General features: G+C 61.0%; 1 protein-coding gene across 1 annotated transcript in view; it reads left to right on the forward strand.

The window, feature by feature from the left end:
- The first annotated feature begins 3,956 nt into the window (after positions 1–3,956).
- Positions 3,957–21,763, forward strand: part of LOC128946866 (disintegrin and metalloproteinase domain-containing protein 33-like) — a 30,847-nt gene continuing 13,040 nt past the window's right edge. The window contains exons 1-10 of the mRNA XM_054290866.1: positions 3,957–4,074; positions 6,840–6,922; positions 14,495–14,571; positions 17,343–17,418; positions 17,951–18,027; positions 18,978–19,164; positions 20,187–20,252; positions 20,342–20,413; positions 20,753–20,919; positions 21,018–21,102. Of these exons, the coding sequence (XP_054146841.1) occupies positions 3,957–4,074; positions 6,840–6,922; positions 14,495–14,571; positions 17,343–17,418; positions 17,951–18,027; positions 18,978–19,164; positions 20,187–20,252; positions 20,342–20,413; positions 20,753–20,919; positions 21,018–21,102 (1,008 nt within the window). The remainder of the gene's footprint in view (positions 4,075–6,839; positions 6,923–14,494; positions 14,572–17,342; positions 17,419–17,950; positions 18,028–18,977; positions 19,165–20,186; positions 20,253–20,341; positions 20,414–20,752; positions 20,920–21,017; positions 21,103–21,763) is intronic.

The following is a 21,763-nucleotide window of genomic DNA, read 5'->3' on the forward strand; positions in this document are numbered from 1 at the left end:
ATTAATGCTGCTGGGAGGAGCTCAGATTCCAGGGGGATGAGGCACTGGGAGAGCCTGCCTGCCTTCCTGGGGACAAGGGGCTTTTCAAACCACTCTCATTTTATTCCTGTGCCCACGTGCTGCTGCCCTGCTGCTGCACCAGAGGCTCCTTCCAACTTCCCAAAGGCAGAGAGATTCCAGGCTGTTCCCCCAGGCTGTGCTGCTCCCCCACCTGAGATGGGTTCAGAGCATCCCATGAACTGTCCTGGCTGCCTCCTGCCAGCCCTCCTGACTCATCCACTGAGCAGCCAGCCCTGACCTTCCTCTGGCCAGGGAAGAGCCCCTGGGACTGACTGAGAGGGGACACAGCTGGAGTTGTGTGACACCACTGTGATCTGTCCCTGGGGTGGCACTGGGGGCACATCTGCTCTGGGGAGACTCACCTGGCTCTGCCAGGGTTGTGTGAGCAGCACAGAGGTGTTTGGCTGGAACAGAGCTGGGAAGGGGCTGCACAATCCCTGAGGGAGCTGGGAAGGGGCTGCACAATCCCTGAGGGAGCTGGGCAGGGGCTGCACAATCCCTGAGGGAGCTGGGCAGGGGCTCAGCCTGGAGCAAAGGAGGCTCAGGGGGCCCTTGTGGCTCTGCACAGCTCCTGCCAGGAGGGCACAGCCGGGGGGGTCGGGCTCTGCTCCAGGGAACAGGGACAGGAGCAGAGGGAGCGGCCTCAGGGGAGCTCATGGTGGACACCAGCAGGAATTTCCCCATGGAAAGGGGGGTCAGGCACTGGAAGTGCCCAGGGAGGTTTGGAGTCCCCATCCCTGGAGGTGGCACTCAGAGCTCTGGGCTCGGGACAAGGTGGAATTGGGCACGGCTGGGATTGGTGATCCTGGAGATCTTTTCCCACCCCAGCAATGCCCTGATCCTGGGACTGTCACACCTGAGGGTGTCCCTTGCAGAGGGACCTGGGCCAGTTTAGGGGTGATGGAGTTTGAGCTGAGGAAGCCTCAGGCTGTGGCTGCCCATAGTCACCCTCCTGTGCCCATGACCATGGCTGGGGACAGGGCGTGCCTGGGAGGGATAGCAGCCTCAGACACAGCCCCAGGGCCTCTCCTGTCTGGGACCCCAGCTCTGGGTGACCCCCAGTGTCGCAGACATCTTTTATGAAAAATCCTTTCCTTAGGATTTTTCCTCCTGAGAAGCTGAGAGGCCTCAGGAACAAAATGTAAACATTGATTTTCTGCTCCTGTGGAATGCAACAGGTGCATCTGTGATTGGTCTCGTGTGGATGTTTCTAATTAATGACCAATCACAGTCAGCTGGCTCAGACAGAGAGTCTGAGCCACAAACCTTTATTATCATTCTTTCCTATTCTATTCTTAGCCAGCCTTCTGATGAAATCCTTTCTTCTGTTCTTTCAGTATAGTTTTAATATAATATATATAATAAAATAATAAATCAGCCTCCTGAAACACGGAGTCAGATGCTCATCTCTTCCCTCATCCTCAGACCCCTGTGAACACCGTCACAGCCCAGCACTCCCCACGTGCTGCCCTGGCCTCTCTGCAGCCCCAGGCTGGGTGCAGCTGCTGGCTGTGCTGGTGACAGCGGACGGGGCCGTGCCTGCTCCTGCCCACACAAAGGCATTTATAGCACTGCAGCCGCCCCAGCTGCTGCTGCCAGCCTGGGCAGGGCCATCCCAGAGCCTGGGACATTGCTGGGGGAAGCAGAGACTTCTGGTGTGCTCTGGGATCTGTCTTGTTTGTGCCCTGGGATCTGTCCCTATCAGTGCCCTGGGATCTGTCCCTGTCTGTGCCCTGGGATCTGTCCTGTTTGTGTCCTGTCTGTTCCCTGGGATCTGTCCCTGTCTGTGCCCTGTCTGTGTTCTGTTTGTGTCCCTGTTTGTGCCCTGGGATGTGTCCTGCTCTGTGTCCCTGTCTGTGCCCTGTTTGTGTCCCCGTCTGTCCCTGTCTGTGCCAGGCTGCTGATCCCCAGCCATGCCCTCGGGTTCCCCCCACGCTCCCACATTCCCTCTTGGCAGGGATGGGTTTGGAGCATCTCTCCTCTCGTGTGTCCTCTCCTGGAGCTGGCAGGACCTGCAGGGTGGGGTGAAGCTTCAGGGGGGCCTGGGGCTGTGCAGAGGGACCCAGGAAAGGCACAACTCCACGGAATCCCACCCAGTGCCACCCCTGCCATGGCAGGGACACCTCCCACTGTCCCAGGCTGCTCCAGCCCCACGTCCAGCCTGGCCTTGGGCACTGGATCAGCCCCAGCTGCTCTGGGCACATGGGCCAGCCCTCAGCCCCTCACAGGGAGGAATTTCTCCCCAAAGGCTCCCTGAGGTGCCTGGGGAGAGCTTGTGGTGGCAGGAGGGGCAGCTCAGTGCCACTGACCCTCCTGGGGAGGGCTGGAGGCTGATGGGGAAGCTCTCAGCTCCATCCAGATGTTTGCAGCTGCAGGGTGCACCCCAGGGCCCCCTCACAGCACCCCCAGTGTTTGGTGCCAGCAGGGCTCTGACTCTGCTGCCACAGCTCTGCTCTGTGTCAGGAAACCCCAGGGAGGTCCCCTGTGCCTTCCTGTCCCCAGATGTCCCCTTGGGCCACAGGTCTCTGGAGCACTCTGGGCAGGAGGCCTGGCAGCTGTCCCCATTTTCTGGGTAAAATCATTGCAAAGCTTTAATTACTACTGCTGATCAACATTGCTATTGGGATTTTAATAACTATTGCTGAATCCTTGCCCTGAATGTGGCAGGAGAGCTGGCTGGCCCAAGGGAGGCAGCCAAGGGGCTGGGAGTGTGTGCAGGCAGGAAAGGGAGCATCCCCTCATCCCCACACTCCCTGCTCCTGCTCTGGTGGGTCTGGGGTGATGATGGCAATAAAATCCATCCCTGGATGTGCCCAAGGCCAGGCTGGAGAGCCTGGGACAGTGGGAGGTGTCACTGCCATGGCAGGGGTGACACTGGGTAGGCTTTGAGATCACTTCCACTCAAACCATTCTGTGATTCTACAGTTAAGAGCATTTTTATTAATAGAATTAACATTTTTATTAGTAGTATTTATATTAATTAATATAAAATACTGATGTTAATAATCAATATAATCAATATTAACAATAACAGCAACTGTGGAGCAGATTTAAGGTCACAGAGGTGTCTCTGGGGTGGGGTATGTACAGTTATTGAATTGCTTTAATCAATTTTGCCCATCTCCTTGTGCAGGCAGCTGTGGGAACACCCCAGGCTTTCCTTGGGGAGGAGAGAGGAGGGAGGTGGTGGTGGGGATGGATGGATGGATGGATGGATGGATGGATGGATGATGATGGATGGATGGATGGATGGATGGATGGATGGATGGATGGATGGATGGATGGACGGATGGGGGGATGGATGGATGGATGGATGGATGGATGGATGGATGGATAGATGGATGGATGGATGGATGGATGGATGGATGGATGATGATGGATGGATGGATGGATGGATGATGGATGGATGGATGGATGGATGGATGGATGGATGGATGGATGATGATGGATGGATGGATGGATGGATGGATGGACGGATGATGGATGGATGGATGGATGATGGATGGTTGGAGGGATGGATGGATGGTTGGAGGGATGGATGGATGAGGGAGGGAGGGAGGAGGGATGATAGAGAGATGGATGGATGGATGGATGGATGGATGGATGGATGGATGGATGGATGGATGGATGAGGGCTGATGAATGATGGATGGAGCCGCGGCGGGCGGGGGAAGCCTGGGAGCCGCCGAGCCGCGGGTCTGGTTCTCATTAAGCGGCCGGGCCGGGCCAAGAAACACAGCAATAAATAAGGGCGAACAAAGCCGCCCCCTCCCCGCCGCCCCCCGGCCGGGCCGGCCGCGCTCGGGGCTCGGCGGCGGGGGAGGGACCCGCGGCATAAAGAGGAGGAGGTCGGGCGGAGGCGCCGAGTCGGGGCGGTGACAGCCCGGGAGCGGCGGCATGGCCGGGCCGGGCCCCCCCGGGCCCCGCCGCGGCTCGGCCTCGGGCTGGGGGCTGCGCCTCGCCCTCCTGGGGGTGCTGCTGGGGCTGCCCCCGCGGGGCCGGGCGGGGCCGGCAGGTAACGGGGGCTGCGGGCCGGCGGGATGGGGTGGGATAGGAGATGGGATGGGATAGGGGATGGGATTGGGGTGGGGTGGGACAGGGATGGGATGGGATGGGATGGGATGGGGGCTCCGGGCTGCGCTCGCTGCCCCCGGGGAGCCCCCAGAGCCCGCGCTGCGGCTCCGCTCCGCTCCCGGCGCTCCCGGCCCGGCCCCGCGGGTCCCGCTGGCCTCGGAGGGAACGGGCACGGGCACGGGGCCGCTCTCAGCCCCGGAGCTGAGGGTGAATTCAGAGCCCCCGTTCCGAGCCAGCCCCGGCCGCGGCTCAGAGCAGGAGCTCGGGGTCCGCGCTGCCCTGCGGCTCCTGCCGTGAAACGTGGCTCGTTCGGTCCGTGAGGAAATCCAGACTTTCCTCGAGGCTCCCATCGCTTTTTGGATGGGAGCCGGAGGAGGAGAGGGGCTGCCCGTTTCCCTTCGCCCCCCTGTCGCCTCTTCCTCATCCCTGTTTCCTTCCCCAGCCATTCCAAGATGTCAGGGCTGATGTTCCTCCAGCCAGAGCACGTTTTTTCGTTGGAGCATTTTTCACTTCCGAGCTTTGCCGGGCTCTCGGCTTCTGCTGAGAAGTTTTCCAGCAACTGCAAGAGAGCAGCTGGGAGGGGAGCGGGAGGGCGGTGGGGCCGGAGCTGTGTTTGGATAAGGAGCAGAAGGGAAAGCTGCCGGCTCTGGGGGACCCGGGCTCTGCGGGGCTCCCCGGGCCCCCCCAGCCCGGCAGCTCGGGGTGCCATCATCCCAAACCCCACAGCAGCGCCGCTCCCCACAGCGCTCCCTAAAAGGGCTGGGATCGATGTTTTCCAGGAAATCCAGAGGAGGGGGGTGTGGGAAACCCTTTCTGCGCTGCCTTTGAGTTTATTTGAGTTCCATTTCGGAGGCCCCGTCTCGTGCTCCGAGTCTCTCCGATTCCCAGCAAAAGCTACAAACAAAACAGTGGGAAATTTAAAATATCGTAACTGAAATCTCATCTCCTAAATCTCCCTGCTGAGGGATTTTTGGGACGCGGCCGAAGCCCGGCCCGGCCCCTGGTGTCCCATCCTCTCCCCAGCCGTGGGAGAGAGCTGGGGGCCGGCACAGTTCCCTGCCCTGCTCCCGGTGGGAATTGAAAACAGAGGGATTTATTGCTTGGCTCTGGAATGGGAGGCACCAAACCCCGAAATGGGAGAGCACCAAACCCGCCGGGGCTGCTCCCGTGCCTCAGTTTCCCCACGGACAATGAGGCTGGGGTGCAGGGCCTGGCTCCCGCGTTGGGAGGAGGTGAGGAGAGGGAAGCTGGGATGGTGCCACCCCTTATCTGCAGCTATTCCTGGAATCTGATCCCAGGCTATATTTAATGGCACTGATTAAATACCTCGGGCGATAGCGCCGGGCGCTCCCGGGGGACAAAGGTGGCCGGGCGGGGTGACCCGAGCCCACCCAGCCCCGGCCGCAATTCCCAGCCCACAGCTCCACCTTTGTTTTTCCTTTGTCTTTCCAACAACTTCATCTTCCCTCGAGCCAAAGCCCCGGAGCTCGGCAAGGGGAACCAAAACAAGCTCTAAAACCAGAGAACCCTGAGCCCTGTAATTCCACTCTCTGAGCAAATAACCTCGCTGGGGAAGATAATTCCACCCAAGCTCTCCTGACAACGTTTGGCTTGGCAAGGTGGCCCAACCCTTGACATTTTTGTTCAGCCTCGTCCCCTCTCTGCAGCAGCTTCAGATTTTCGTTTTTTGTTGTGTTGTCATCCAGGCTTAAGTCATCAGTGGCTGCTCCCTGTGCTGCAGTCAAATCCAGCCACATTGTTTAGGAAAAAAATAATCTTAGAAAGTCTGTCTGCCTTGGCTGGAGCCAAGGAATGGCTTGTGCTGCCTGCCCGGGGGGCTGGGATGGCTCAGACCAACCCTGACAGGCACGGCCCTCGAGCTCCTGCTGCAGCCCAGCCCTGGGGCACAGAGCCGGGCTGATGGAGCCACAGTGCCCACAAGCACAGAGCCATGGAGCCCTTCGGGTGGGGAGGGACCCCAGAGCCCCCCCAGTGCCACTCCTGCCATGCAGGGACCCCTCCCACTGTCCCAGGCTGCTCCCAGTGCCCAGCCTGGCCTGGGACACTGCAGGGATCCAGGGCAGCCACATCTCCCACAGGCCAGGGGAGATTTAAGGATTTGGGGCCCTCTTCTGGGGCCTGGGTGGGAGCAATGGGACTGGGGGCTTCCAGGAATAAGGCTGGTCCAGCAGTGAGGGGCTGGGCTGGGGAGGGACCCCAGAGCCCCCCCAGTGCCACTCCTGCCATGCAGGGACCCCTCCCACTGTCCCAGGCTGCTCCCAGTGCCCAGCCTGGCCTGGGACACTGCAGGGATCCAGGGCAGCCACATCTCCCACAGGCCAGGGGAGATTTAAGGATTTGGGGCCCTCTTCTGGGGCCTGGGTGGGAGCAATGGGACTGGGGGCTTCCAGGAATAAGGCTGGTCCAGCAGTGAGGGGCTGGGCTGGGGAGGGGGTGGCACTGGGGGTGACAGTGGCCTGGGGCTGGGGAGGGGATGATCCAGGGGATGACACTGGCCTGGGGCTGGGCTGGGAAGGGGTGACGCTGGGGGTGGCACTGGCTCGGGGCTGGGTCCATCCCCTGGAACACCCGTGAGGAGGCTCTGGGTGTTGGTGCTCAGCTCTGCCCTGTGCTGGGGCTGTGCAGGGCTGCAGCTCTCTCAGGCTCTGCTCAGCAGCTCTCTCCTCTCTCCTCCCCTGTCCCCAGGGTCCCTGTCCCATGGAGAGAGGGTCACCCCCCACTGGCTGCTGGGGGGCCGTGCCCGCAGGGCTGTCAGCCTGCAGGAGCAGGTAAGGGTGATCCCAAACCCCTCCTTCCTCCTGCTTCCTCCTTCCTCTTTCCTCCTTCCCTGCTCTGCCCCCAGCCTTCCTGGTGGGACACCATGGAGCCCTTGGGCTGCAGCATCAATGGGCAGGGTGTGGATTTCAGGATCCATGGGCAGGTGGGGAGTTTCAGGATCAATGGGCAGGGTGTAGGGCTGCAGGATCCATAGGCAAGGTGTGGATTTCAGGATCCACAACCATGTTGAGAATTTCAGGATCCATGGGCAGGGTGTGGAATTCAGGATCCATGGGCAGGATGTGAAATTCAGGATCCATGAGCAGGGTGTGGGATTCAGGATCCATGAGCAGGTTGAGAATTTCAGGATCAATGAGCAGGTTGAGAATTTCAGGATCCATGAGCAGCAGGTTGAGGAGTGTCAGGATCCATCACCACCCTTGGGTGATGAACAGGTAAAGCAGAGGATGCAGCAGTGAGCTAATTAAACATGGTGTTAATGAGTGCTGGGCAGGAGGAGGATGGCCAGGAGCTGCAGGGTGCATGGAAGGGAGCTGGAGAGCTCAGAGGGAGGAGATGGAGGTGATCTGTCAGCTCCTGGTTTGGGATGGGAGGAGCTCAGGTGATCTGTGAGCTCCTGGTTTGGGATGGGAGGAGCTCAGGTGATCTGTGAGCTCCTGGTTTGGGATGGGAGGAGCTCAGGTGGTCTGTCAGCTCCTGGTTTGTCTGGGACAGGAGGGGCAGCCACGGGAAGTGCTGCACGTTTGGGAGCAGGGCCCTGCAGGGAGCAGAGGGCTTCCCCTCCAGGGCTGTCACTCCATCCCTGCCACCCCCGCTGTCCCCACATCCCTGGGGGGCCGGGGGCTCCTTGGGCAGCTCCAGCCCCTCCCAGCTCTGGTTCCGAGGGCTCCGAGGGGCTGAGAGCGCTGCTGGGAGGGGCCTCCGGGGCCATCTCACCCGAGATGCTCCAAACGAGCCCTCCTTGCCAAAGGTGGAACCGCCCGGGCTCGGGAGGGGGGTTTGGGCTGCCCTGGCTGTCCCAGGGGAAGGAACCCGGGCTGGCTGCTCCTGCTGGAGCTGCAAGGGCCCGTGTGGGTGCTGTGCTCGGCCTGGAGAGATGTTCCTGGCCTGGAGAGATGTCCCTTTCCTGGAGAGATGTCCCTGACCTGGAGAAATGTTCCCCGGCCTGGGAGATGTCCTTTTCCTGCAGAGATGTCCCCAGCCTGCAGAAATGTCCCCTCCCGGTGGCAGCCCCAGCCCCGTCTATATTTAAATTGAAGCCACTTGAGACAGGGAACGCGTGGCAGGGCAGGATTATTGGGCAGGATTATTTCTGCTCCTTTATTTATGGGTGCCCCGGTGATGCCGGGGGTGCAAATGGCACCCGGGGGGTTTGGGGGGTTTTAGGGGATTTTGGGGATTCCGGGGCTCGGGGCTGGGGTGTCGAGCAGGTCCCTCTGTTCCCTGCCATCCTCTGAGCTGCAGCCCTGGCCGGGCTGGACACGGAGCTGGACAAGGAGCTGGACACGGAGCTGGACACGGAGCTGGACACGGAGCTCCTGTTCCCGGGCACGGAGGGAGGGAGGGAGGGAGCGGGGCCGGGCAGAGCTGCAGGGGGAGGCTTTGGGGAGGGATGGGGACAGCCAGGCAGGGACAGACACAGCCCCGGTACTGCTGACACTCGTATTTTTAGGATCAATTTAGTCCGTTCCGTCCCCACCCCGTCTCCTGTTGCCCTCCAGCAGAGATCCTGGAAATAACTGCGTCTGTGGGGATGCCAGCTGTGCCAGGAGGCAGCAGCCCTGTGGGGTGATGGCTTCCAGCCCGGGCATCCCCAGAATCCTCCATCCCTGCCTGGGGCTGCTCCTCCTGCCCCTGCCCGGGATGGGGGCAAGGGCTGCTCGGGCTGCCAGGGGCTTTTCCAGCCCCTCAGAGATGGAAATGGGGCTGGAGCCAGGGATGGGAATGGGGCTGTGCCCAGAGATGGGAATGGGGATTGTACCCAGGGATGGGAATGGGGATTGTGCCCAGTGATGGGAATGGGGATTGTACCCAGAGATGGAAATGGGGCTGTGCCCAGTGATGGGAATGGCTGCTGTACCCAGAGATGGAAATGGGGCTGTGCCCAGTGATGGGAATGGCTGCTGTACCCAGAGATGGAAATGGGGCTGTATCCAGCACTCTACCCTGGGCATCCTACTGGTATCCAGCCCTGGGGAAGGGCTCGATATGCCCTGTCCTACCCTGGAGCCTGCTCAGCCTTGGGGCTCCCCCTGCCTCTTTCCCTTCCCTTTGGAATTGCTTTCTCCCAGGTGTGGAGCAGGAGGAGAGGATCAGGCTGCCCGAGGTGGTTGGGATGTTCTGCAGGTGTCAAGGGCACTTCCCTGCCCTGCTCCCTGCAGGGAAGCCCTTTCCCCCTTGTTTCCCCCTTGTTTTCCCCTTCTTTTCCCTGTGCCAGATGTGGCTGCACTGAGCAAACCCTGCCAGTTCTGTTCTGAACCAGCCCAGACCCTGCTCTGTCCCCCGGGCCTGGCTGCCCTGCTTCCTGATTCCCAGGGATGTTCCTGGCTCCCAGGGATTGTTCCTGATTCCCAGGGATGTTCCTGATTCCCAGAGGTGTTCCTGACTCCCAGGGATGCTCCTGGCTCCCAGGGATGTTCCTGACTCCCAGGGATGTTCCTGGCTCCCAGGGATTGTTCCTGATTCCCAGGGATGTTCCTGATTCCCAGGGGTGTTCCTGACTCCCAGGGATTGTTCCTGACTCTCAGGGATGCTCCTGGTTGGATGTTCTTGACTTCCAGGGATACTCCTGACTCTAAGTGATGTTCCTGGCTCCCAGGGATGCTCCTGGCTCCTAGGAATGCTTTTCCAGAGAGCAGTGGGTGTAAGAGCTTCCTTTCTGGCTGCTGCTGGCATTGGCCAAGTGATGCAATCCCTAGCTGTGTTCCTCAAGCCTCAGAGCTGGCACTGGCTGCCTGGGGAGGCCCTGGTGCAGCCCAGCTGCTCCAGCAGCTGCAGATCCCATCAGCAAATCCTCCTGGAGCACCCCTGGTCGCCTCCATCCTCTCCTCCCTGTCACATCCGGGCTCTGGGGGCTTCCCTGGGAGCTCAGGGCCTGGGGGAGCAGCCTGAGCAGATGGCTGGGCTGGGAGCTGAGCTCTGGGAGCTGGCCTGGGAGATTCCCAGGGAACTCTGAGCTCCCTGAGCCTGTCCTGGAGCAGGAGCTTCCCAGCAGGGATGGAGGCAGCTGGATGGGGAGGTGGCTGGGATGGGAGCTATGGGCAAATGGGGAAGAGCAGCTCAATCCCCTGGCCCTCTCCACAGAGCACTGGGGTTTGTCTCATCAATGGAGTGAAAGGTAAAACCAGACTGCAGCTGGGCCTGCAGGGTCCCTGGGCTGGTCACAGGCTGGGGCCTGGCCAGGCTGAGCCATCCCAGCTGCAATTCCATCATTGCAGCCCCTCCAGCCCCTGGGGACTGGCTGTGCTGGATGGCCTGGACAGGGGCCACCCCCTGCACCTGCAGCAGGGCTCAGAGGGGATGCTCCCTGCAGCTCTGGCAGGGACTGGGCACTCTGTTCATGGGGCTGGAGAAGGAGACTGGAGAGCAGGAGGAGCCTGGGATGGTGCTGGCACCTGTGAGGATGCTGGAGCCTGTGAGGATGCTGGAGCCTGTGAGGATGCTGGAGCCTGTAAGGATGCTGGCACCTGTGAGGATGCTGGAGCCTGTGAGGATGCTGGAGCCTGTAAGGATGCTGGCACCTGTGAGGATGCTGGAGCCTGTGAGGATGCTGGGACCTGTGAGGATGCTGGAGCCTGGGGTCACAGTGGAGCCCAGGGTGAAATTGGAACTTGCAATGTGCTGGAGCCCAGGGTGGTGCTGGAGCTTGGAATGTGCTGGAGCCTGGGGTGATGCTGAAACATGGGATTATATTGGAGCCTGGGATGATGCTGGAGCCCAGGATATTGGACTCTGGGATGACACTGAAGTTTGGGATGTTGCTGGAGCTTGGAATGTGCAGGAGGCCAGGAGAGTGCTGGAGCCTGTGAGGATGCTGGGACCTGTGAGGATGCTGGAGCCTGGGGTCACGGGAGCCCAGGATGAAATTGGAACTGGGGATGTGCTGGATCCCAGGGTGATGATGCTGGAACTTGGAATGTACTGGAGCACAGGACAGTGCTGGAGCCTGGGGAGATGCTGAAATATGGATTATATTGGAGCCTGGGATGATGCTGGAGCTCAGGACAGTGCTGGAGCCTGGGGAGATGCTGGAGCTTGGAATGTGCTGGAGCCTGGGATGATGCTGGAGCCCAGGATGATGGACCCTGGGATGACACTGAAGTTTGGGATGTTGCTGGAGCTTGGAATGTGCAGGAGCCCAGGACAGTGGTGGAGCACAGGATTATGCTGCAGTCTGGGATGACGCTGCAGCCTGAGCCAATGGCAGAGCCCAGGAAGATGCTGGGGTTGGGAATGTCCTGGAACCTGGGATGATGCTGGAATGTTCTGGAATCCAGGATGATGCTGGACCTTGGGATGATGCTGAAACCTGATAAGTTGCTGCAGCCCAGGCTGATATTGGAGCCTGGGATGATGCTGGAGCCCTGGAGGATGCTGGGCCTTGGAATGATGCTGGAATCCAGGATGATACTGGAACCTGGAAGATGCTGGAGCCAGGAGGAAGCTGGGGCCAGGAGGATGCTGGAGGGCAGGAGGATGCTGCTCCTGGATCATTCCCAGTGTGCAGATCCTGTCAGGAGCCCCAGGGCATCTCCCTGCCAGCCCGGGGCACAAGGAGCAGTGTTCAATCAGTGCAGGCACCCTGCCTGCCCTGGGAGCCTGGGCTCCTGCCTGGCACAGTGCTGCCCACATTCCCTGCTGATCCCTGCAGGAGTTGAGCTGGGCTGTCCCAGCTGGAACCAGGATCCCTCCCTGCTCCCCGCTGCCCCTCCAGGAACTCTAGGGGAAACTGAGGCACGGGGGGAGGAGAGCCTGTGGTGCATCCCTGCCGGGGAGGGGATACATGTCCCACAGCAGCCGTCTGTTCTCCAGCCCCCAGGAGATGGATGAGATGGGATGGCATGGGATGGCATGGGATGGCATGGCATGGCATGGCATGGCATGGCATGGCATGGGAGCTGCCGGGGCTGGGATAACCCGGACACGCACGTTCCCTTTAAGACGGCAGCTGGGAAAGAACATTCTGCCAGTAACGGCTCTGGAGGCGAGGCAGGGAGTAATTGCTGGGGAATTCTAAACCGGGAATGAGCCGGCCGGGACCTGGGAGGGAGGAGGAGGAGGAGAGGGCTGCAGGGAGCGGGTGCTGGGGAGATCAGAGACGGGGAGAGAAAAAGGGAGGGCAAGAGGCGGGGGAAAGGAGGGAAACGGCGAGAAAAATGTACAGACCATGTTTGGCCAGAGAGCGATGTTTGTACAAGATCGTGTTCCAAAAATACCGCCCGTTCCCAGCGCCGCCGAGCGGGGATGGAGCCGCTGCCCACCGGGCCCCGCTCGGTTCGGGCACCGGGACCCGCTCGGTTCAGGGTCGGGCCGGGCCGGGCCGGGGGAGCCGCCGGGAGGTGCCGGGGCCGGGCCTCCCTGTGCTACGGGTTTGTGTTCTGACAGCGCCGGGGCTGCTCGCCTTTTTTGGAGCTGGGCACATGGAGCGGGAGGCGGAGGCGGAGGGGGCTCAGCCAGCCCGACTGCAGCTCCAGCCCTGTTCCCTGCTCCATTCCCGGCCCCATCCCCGCATTCCGGCTCCATCGCCGCATCCCTGCTCCAGCCCTGCTCCCGGCTCCATCCCCATTCCCAACTCTATCCCCATTGCCGGCTCAAGCTGTTCTCAGCTCCATCCCGGCTCCTTCCCCGTTCCCAGCTCCAGCCCCATTCCCAGCTCTGTCCCGGCTCCAGCCCCGCTCCCGGCTCCAGCCCTGCATCCTGGATTCATCCCGGCTCCATCGCCCCATCCCGGCTCCATCTCCGTTCCATCCCCATTCCCGGCTCCATCCTCATCCCCGTCCCCGGCTCCCTCCCGGCTCCATCCCCCCCATCCCGCCCGGCAGGAGCAGCACCTCGCTGCCCTGTGGACCCGGAGCTCATCGCGGGGGCTCCTCGGAGGGCACCCTGAGCAGCCTGAGCACTGTCCGGGATGGCCCGGCCCGGGGCTGCCCTCGGGGTGGGTGTGCAGGAACAGCCCCCCCCCCGGCAGTACAGACCCCCTGGCACTACAGACCCCACAGCCCGGGGGCAGCGGTGCCGGCACCCTGCTGCTCTGCACCCAAATGCTTTATCCCTTTGTCCCTCTGTCCCTCTGTCCCTTTGTCCCTCTGTCCCGAGCTCAGGACAGGCTCCCCTGGGGCTCCCCTGGTGTCCCCCATAGCCAGGGCAGGGGGCCTGGGCTGGAGGAGCAACAGCACAGCCAACTCCACAGGAATTGGGGAATCCACAGGGAATCCAACTCCACAGGAATTGGGGAATCCACAGGGAATCCAACTCCACAGGAATTAGGGAATCGGGATTTAACCTCTGCTTCATCCCGGGCGTGAATCACCCAGCTCTGCCCCTCCCTGCTGCGTTCCTGTGTTCCAGCTGCAGGGATGGGATGCCAAGGGCAGCCAGAGCTGAGGCCTTGTGGGGACGGCTCCTTCCTCTGTTCCCTTTCCTTCCAGAGCCAGGGATGGCTCCTTCCTCTGTCCCCTTTCCTTCCAGGGCCAGGGATGGCTCCTTCCTCTGTCCCCTTTCCTTCCAGGGCCAGGAAGAGCTGGCCAGGCCCATGGCCATGGCAGTGATGGGGTCCTGTGGGCTGGCAGCCTGCTGGGCTCCCTGTGTGCTCCATGGACTGGGACAGACTGAGGGGGACCCCAGAGCCCAGGGACAGACTGAGGGGGACCTCAGAGCCCAGGGACAGTCCAGGCCATGGGCAGCAGGCAGGGCCATGCTTTCAGTGTCCTCAGAGCTGGGGAGAGTGTGGGGACACAGGAAAGGGCAGCACTGTGGGCTCTGGCCCCTCCTGTCACACACAGCTGGGCTGGCTCCAGAGCCAGGTTCCCGTCCAACACCCTCCGAAGAGAGGGAATGAGTAAAGAATGAGTAAAGGCACCGGCATCCTGGGGAAGCTGAGTCACTGTTTCCTTTCTGTGCTGCTGCTCTGAGGTATTTTTAACGGCCCTCATCCGGTGCCCAGGGGGGCCTTGGTGGTGATTTCCATCCCCCCAGGGTACTGATGTCCCTCCCAGGGCTGAGGGCCCTTCCCTGGATCAGCCCCTGCAGTGGGGCAGAGCTGAGGTGGGATGGAGCACACAGAGACCATGCTCAGGGTGCTCCTGGTGCTGCTCCTCATCCTGGGGCCACCCTGTTCTGCCTTTCCCTGGGGGAGCTGCCAACAGAGCTGGGGTCTGCTGCCTCACCCCTCAGTCTCCTGTAAATCCTCTGTTATCCCTCCTGTGACTCCCTGTTATCCCTGCTGGGAGTTCAGGGAGATCCCCTTCCCCAGGATGGAGAGGCCGGGATGCACCTGGAGCTGGAGCAGAGGAAGGTTCTGGGCACAGGGACCTTGTCTGAGCGCATCCCTCCTTTCCTTGCAGGTGGGGGCTCCTGCCCGGGCAGAGGTGGCTGTGACAGCTGAGGGCAGAGAGCTGGTGCTGGTGCTGGAGAGGAACCAGTGAGTGTGGGGCTGGGAATGGGGAGGGGGCACAGGGCACCCTGCCAGGGACCCGCCTGGGCTGGGGAGGGGACACGGGGCACTCTGCCAGGGACCCGCCTGGGCTGGCAGGGTTGTGGCCAGCAGGGGAAGGGACAGCCCTGTGTGGCTCCACTTGGGCTGGAATGCTCCTGTTGCCTCCTTGGTCACCTCCTTTGGGCTCCTTCTCTGGGTCAGTTTGGATGCAGTTGGCAGCAGCACCTGTCCCCTGTGCCCTGTGACACTCACTCAGCTGGTCACCTCCTTTGGGTTCCTTCTCTGGGTCACTTTGGTTCCATTTGGGCTGGAATGCTCCTTTTGCCACCTTGGTCACCTCCTTTGGGCTCTTGCTCTGGGTCACTTTGGCTCCATTTGGGCTGGAATGCTCCTTTTGCCTCCTTGGTCACCTCCTTTGGGCTCCTTCTCTGGGTCAGTTTGGATGCAGATGGCAGCAGCACCTGTCCCCTGTGCCCTGTGACACTCATCCAGCCTGGGACAAGGACACTCCCCTCCCCTGGGACATGGACAGGACTTGTGTCCATCTGTCCTGTCCTGCCCTCCTTGTCCCTCTGCCTGAGACCTCGTGGCATTTTACAGAGCCCCAGAACCCCAGAGTGGCTTGGGCTGGAAGGGACGTTGGAGATGCAGTGCCACCCCTGCCATGGCAGGGACACCTGCCACCAGCCCAGGCTGCTCCAGGCCCTGTTCAGGGCTGGGGACACTGCCAGGGTTGGGGCAGCCCCAGTTCTCTGTCCCTTGGTGGGTTTGTGTCCCGTGCTGAGCAGGGCAGAGCTGAGCCCTTCCTGCTGCTGGTGGGCACAAACCCAGCCCCATGGTGTCCCCAGGGCCCCAGTGACAGCTCCTGGTGTGCAAGAAGAGGAACTGGGGGTCCCTCTGCCCATCTGAGGGCTGTGGGCAGGGGGGTTGGTGGTGGGGGATGAAATGTGATGAGCAGAGCTTGGCCTCGTGTCTGGCTGGTGCTCCAGGCCTGGCCACCTTGGGGTGTCCCCTGTGCCCCTCGTTGTGCCACTGTGCCCTCTGGAGATGGGCAGGAGGGACAGGGGCAGCCCTGGGGGCTCTGGCAGGGCAGGGGGGACAGGGGCAGCCTTGGGGCTCTGGAGAGGAGCAGGAGGGACAGGGGCAGCTCTGGGGGCTCTGGGGGCTCTGGCAGGGCAGGAGGGTGAGCTCTGGGTGAGCTGGGGGACAGTGGCACAAAGGACACCTGAGAACCCAGAGCAGTCCGAGCACCCAAAGCACCCCAGAGTGGCTGTGGGAACATTGTGGGGACGCAGTGTGGGGACACAGCATTGAGACAGCGTAGGGACATCCAAACTGCCCTAGGGGTGTACACAGAGTGGGGACACAGCGTGGGGACAGTATATCCAAACTGCCCTGGCGGTACACACAGAGTGGGGACATTGTGGGGACACAGCATGGGGACACAGTGTGGGGACATCCAAACTGCTGCCTCAGCCCTGTGAGCGAGCCCCTGGCCCTGTGAGCTGGGTTTGGCCTCAGACCTTCCTCCTGCCACTGGGAGCTCTGCTCGGTCCCCAGGAGCATCCCGGGGCGTTTTCCTCACCCTGCTTGGTGGAGCAGGCTGGTCCTGCCCTCCCTGCCCTCCCTGCCTGGAGGGCACATCCCTGCTGTGGGGCCAGCCCGGGGTGTGCCTGGCTCAGCCATCCCAGTCCATTCCCTGGCCATGGCAGGAGGATTTGCCATTCCCGTGTCCCCAGCCCAGCTGTCCTATCCCTGTCCCCATGTCCCCTTGTCCCCAGGCTGGCCAGGCCCTGCCTTGGCAGCCACCCAGTGTCCCTGGCAGGAGGCAGGCTGAGCTGTGACTGCTGTCTGGGCTGTGGCTGCAGTCCCTGCTGCCAGGCACCCACGGACAGGCTGTGGGGAGCCACAGCTGTGCCCACAGTGACATTTCTGGGGCCAGGCTGGCTGAAAGCAGAAAGGGAGAGGCAGGGGAGCTATTCTGGGAGTGCTGCTTTATTTTCTCTGCAGAATTTAACTTTTGGGATGGGGCCAAACCCCAAAAATGAGTCTGAACTGAGAGCAGGGGAAAACCTGGCCCCATTTGTCCTTCTCTGGATGGCTGAGCCCCTGCAGGCGTGCTGCCCTTCCACAGGGACCTGCCAGCCCGGGGTGACCTGCCATTCCCACAGGGACCTGCCACCCCCAGGGTGACCTGCCATCCCCAGGGCACTGCAGCCTTCCAGCAGATACCCATCACTCTTGAATCTGGGCAAGGTCACACAGATCTGGGCAATGCAGGAAAACCTGTCTTTCTTCTTTTTCTTCTTTTTCTTCTTTTTCTTCTTTTTCTTCTTTTTCTTCTTCTTCTTCTTCTTTTTCTTCTTTTTCTTCTTTTTCTTTTTCTTTTTTTTTTTAATTTTTTTTTTCTTTTTCTTCTTTTTCTTCTTCTTCTTCTGGATGGCCCAGCCTGGTTCAGGGGGCTCAGGGGATGTGTGGGTGGCTCAGGGGGTTCAAGGGGCTCAGGGGGATATATGGAAGGCTCAGGGGGCTCAGGGGGCGCAGGGGGATATGTGGATGGCTCAGAGGATGTGTGGATGCTTCAGGGGGCTCGGGGGGCTCAGGGGATGTGGGGATGGCTCAGGGGGCTTAGGGGGACATGTGGATGGCTCAGGGGGCTCAGGGGATGTGTGGATGGCCCAGGCTCAGGGGCTCAGTGCGTTGCTGTGGCGGCAGCCCCGGAGCCGCTGCCCACTGTCCCCGCTGTGTCCCCGCAGGCTGCTGGCTCCGGGCTACACGGAGACGCACTACAGCGAGCAGGGCCAGCCCGTGACGGTCACCCCCAACCACACGGTGGGTGCAGGGCGCTCCCCTCTGGGTTTCGGGGTTCGGATGGAGCCGCGGGGCGATCCCCTCTGGGTTTCTGGGTTCGGATAGAGACTCGGGGCGATCCCCTCTGGGTTTCGGGGTTCGGATGGAGCCGAGATTCCCCGACGGCAGCGGGAATGCGAGAGCGTTCGGCTGCTGCGGCTCCGGGCCCCGGGACAGCGCCCCGGGACACAAACACAGCAGGGCAGGGCCCTCCCTCCCATGGCCCCACCGCCTTCTGTCACCGTTCCAGCGCCGCGCCGGGCGCCGGGCTCTGTCCCGGCTCTGTCCCGGGCTGACCCCGTTCCATTCCCATTCCCGGTGCAGGGAACAGCGCTCGCCTGGCTGGGAAAAGAGATGGGAAATGGAAGTGGGGAGATGGAAATGGGGAGATGGAAAAGGAGAGATGGAAATGGGGAGATGGAAAAGGGGCAATGGAAAAGGGGTGCTTTTCTGGGAGCAGCCTTCGGGCTGCTGCTCCCAGCCCACTGAGGAAGGTCCCCCTGTCTCTCTCCAGGAGCACTGCCACTACCATGGGCACGTCCGCGGCCACCGCCACTCCTGGGTCGTGCTCAGCACCTGCTCAGGAATACGGTATGGGGGAATGGGAATGGGGAATACGGTATGGGGGAATGGGAATGGGGAATGTCAATGGGAATGGGGAAATGGGGAATAGGAATGGGGGAATATGGTATGGGGGAACAGGAATGGGGAATAAGGGAACAGGGAATACGGTATTGGGGAATGGGAATGGAGGAACGGGGGAACAGGGAATGGGGAATGGGGGAATGGGGAATACAGTATGGGGGAATGGGGAATGGGAAATGGGGGATGGGAATGGGGGAACGGGAAATGGGGGTATAGGGAATGGGGAATGGGGGAATGGGGGAATGGGGGAACAGAGAATAGGGAATGGGGAATAGGGGAACAGGGAATGGGGGAATAGGGAATGGAGGAAGGAGTAGGGAATGGAGGAAGGAGTAGGGAATGGAGGAAGGAATAGGGTATGGGGGAATCAGAGTTGGAGAAACACAGGGTCGGTGGATTGAGGAGCTGACAAAGGTGGGATGGATCCACTGCTCCCTCTCTCTGCAGGGATCCCCTTTGGGACCACCCAAGCAGCACCAATGCTCCTGCAAGCCCAGCTCCAAATGCTTCATGGGCTGATTTTCCCATGGCTCCCATCTTGTCCTTCCTCCTTCTCCCACCCTTCCCCCAACCCCAGGACTGAGCAGACTGGGCAGGGACCATATTCCTGGCAGTATGAGCTTATTCCCAGGAATTCTATCCCTGGAGGGGCAGGTCCCTGCACCCCAGAGCAGCTGTCTCAGACCAAGCTTTGGCCTGTGCTCTGAAGGGGGGAGGTTTGGGTGCCCAGGGTTTATTTGTCCTGGGGCTGTTTGAGCAGAGATTCCCGATTCTTGTCCCTGCTCCCAGCTTGGGTACAGACCAGGCTGATGTGCCACAAGTTTGTGGGGCCTCAGGGGCTGGGGCAGCCCAGGGGGAAGCAACATAGGAACCATCGGGGCTGTTCCCATCTCCAGGGGCCTCATAGTGCTGAGCAGCAACACCAGCTACTACCTGAGACCCCTGGGGCCCCCCGAGCCCGGCCTGCACCTCCTCCAGCGAGCAGAGCACCTGCCCGTGCCAGGGGGCACCTGCGGGCATGGCCAGCACCTGGCGAGCACCGTGGCTGGCATGGCCCGGCTCTTCCAGCCACGGCACACACGGGTAAATCCTCAGGGGGGAATCCAGTTGGGTAAATCCTCATGGGTAAATCTTCATGGGTAAATCCGCTCAGGTAAATCCTCACGGGTGAATTTACTGTGAATCCTCATGGGTGAATCCTCATGGGTGAATCTTCACAGGTGAATTTACCATGAATCCTCATGGGTGAATTCTCACGGCTAAATCCACCTGGGTAAATCCACTTGGGTGAATCCTCACGGGTGAATTTACTGTGAATCCTCACGGGTAAATCCTCACGGGTGAATCTTCACAGGTGAATTTACCATGAATCCTCACGGGTGAATCCTCACGGGTGAATCCACTTGGGTAAATCCACTTGGGTAAATCCTCACGGGTGAATTTACTGTGAATCTTCATGGGTAAATCCTCACAGGTGAATCCACTTGGGTGAACCCTCATGGGTAAATCCTTGTGGTAGAATCCTCACAGGTGAATTTACCATGAATCCTCACGGGTGAATCCACTTGGGCAAATCCACTCGGGTAAATCCTCATGGGTGAATCCTTATGGGTGAATTTACTGTGAATCCTCATGAGTAAATCCTCACAGGTGAAACCTCACAGGTAAATCCACTTGGGTGAATCCTCGTGGGTGAATCCTTGCAGGTGAATTCTCAAGGGTAAATCCACTTGGGTAAATCCACTCAGGATCCGTCTGGGGACAGGCAGAGGGCTGGGAGGGGCTCTCAGCACTGCTGACAGCTCCCATGTCCCTGGCAGCTGGGCAGGCCGTGCAGGCAGGTGGGGTGAGAGGGTCTCTGTGGGTGGCTTGTGTGGCTTGAATTTAGGCAGGAGACCCCAGGGGATGCTTGGGTTGGGTCTTGGTGCTGCATCCTATCATGGGGGATATGACGTGAGGTCATTTGGAGCCACCCAAACGTTCTCTGTCACCCTGTGCCTCAGTTTCCCCTCTGAGCTGTCCCTCCTGAGCAGCTCTGTGGTGTCTGCAGGGTGCCCAGAGCCAAGGGCTGCTCCTCTTTGCTGAGCCCTGTGTCTGCCTTGCAGGCCAGGAGGGATGCCTGGAGGACCATGAAGTACATGGAGCTCTTCATCGTTGCTGATCACACCCTGGTGAGCGCTGGGGGGCAGAAAACCAGGGTCCCTCTCTGTCTCTGCTCGGGATTGACCCCGTGGGCCTCCCCATCCTCACCTGTCTCCAGTACAGGAACCAGAACCGCAACCTGGGCCACACCAAGCAGCGCATCGTGGAGATCGCAAACTACGTGGACAAGGTGAGGGACCTGCCAGGCCCATGTGTGGCCCCAGGGACTGCCCCCATGTCACCAGGGCTGAGCTCAGCAGGGAACATTCACTGGCCCCTGCCTGGGGTAATTTTTGGCAACGAAGGGACACACTGAGGTGTTGTCACTGAATGTCATTGTGCCCCCCTGACTGTCCCCACCTGTGCCTGTGGAGCCATGCTTGCAGGTGGGTGTGGGACAGATGTGCTCTGGGGTCACACAGCCGCAAGGAAACACGAGAACCCACCAGCCAGTGGCACCTCACAGCAGGGAGGGAGGGAGGGTGCAGGGAATTGCAGCCCCCACACCTCCCCCTGTGCCCTGCTGCAGTTTTACAGGCTGCTGAACATCAAGGTGGCCCTGATTGGGCTGGAGGTGTGGACGGAGCGGGACCAGTGCGCAGTGAGCAGCGACGCCAACGCCACGCTCTGGGCCTTCCTGCAGTGGAAGAAATCGCTGAGGGCGCGCAAGAAGCACGACAACGCCCAGCTGCTGACGTGGGTCTGGGGCTGGGGGTGCTGGGAGGGGGTCCTGGCTGAGGGTGGGCACTCCTGAGCCCCCAGTGCTGAGTTGGCCCCGTTCTCCTGCCCGGCAGAGGGAAGACCTTCGGGGGCACCACCATCGGGATGGCCCCGCTGGAGGGGATGTGCAGCGCCGACAACTCCGGAGGGGTCAGCGTGGTAAGGGGGGCTGGGGTCCCTGGGCCACCCCTGCCCAGGGACATCTCCCTGGGGTTGGAGGAGCAGCCCCTGAGGCTGGACCAGCACCCCTGAGTTGGGCATGGGGTGCAGCCTGAAAATGAGGGCTGATGTTGTAGCCCCTGACCTGGGGGGCAGCCTGAAGGTGAGGGGTGATGTTGTGGCTCCTGACCCCTCAGATGCTGGCCAGGGGCACAGAGGGTGAGAAGGGGCTTCTGAAGGTCTCCCACTCCCAGCTCCCAGCTGGCACACCACTAGGATCTCCTGTGCTGCTCCTGTCCCTCGGGCTGGAGAGCCCCTGCCTGTCCCTGCCTCTGCTCTGGATTTCTGCCCCCATCTCTGCCCAGATCCCTTCTGCTCCTCCTGATGGTGGTCCTGGGCATGATAGGGTGGCCTTGGTGACCTGTGATCCCTGGGATCACACCCTGTGATCCCTGGACAGGGTGGTGGGGGACACACAAGTTTCTGGGTTTTGGGATGTGCCCCGGGTTTTGAGCAGCTGGCCCCAGCCAAGAGCTTCCTACCAGCCCCACAGGGGAATATCAGGAGACCAAGCCCCACTTGTGCCACCAACCTTCCTCCAACCTCTCCTCCTGCAGGGCAGAGTGTTCCCTCCCGTGCCCAGCCCCATTCCCTGCTGTGG

The sequence above is a fragment of the Melozone crissalis genome, unplaced genomic scaffold (assembly GCF_028551555.1).
Source record: "Melozone crissalis strain CALT ecotype California unplaced genomic scaffold, PUWL_Pcris_2 ptg000006l_1, whole genome shotgun sequence".
In the NCBI taxonomy this organism is placed as follows: Eukaryota; Metazoa; Chordata; class Aves; order Passeriformes; family Passerellidae; genus Melozone; species Melozone crissalis.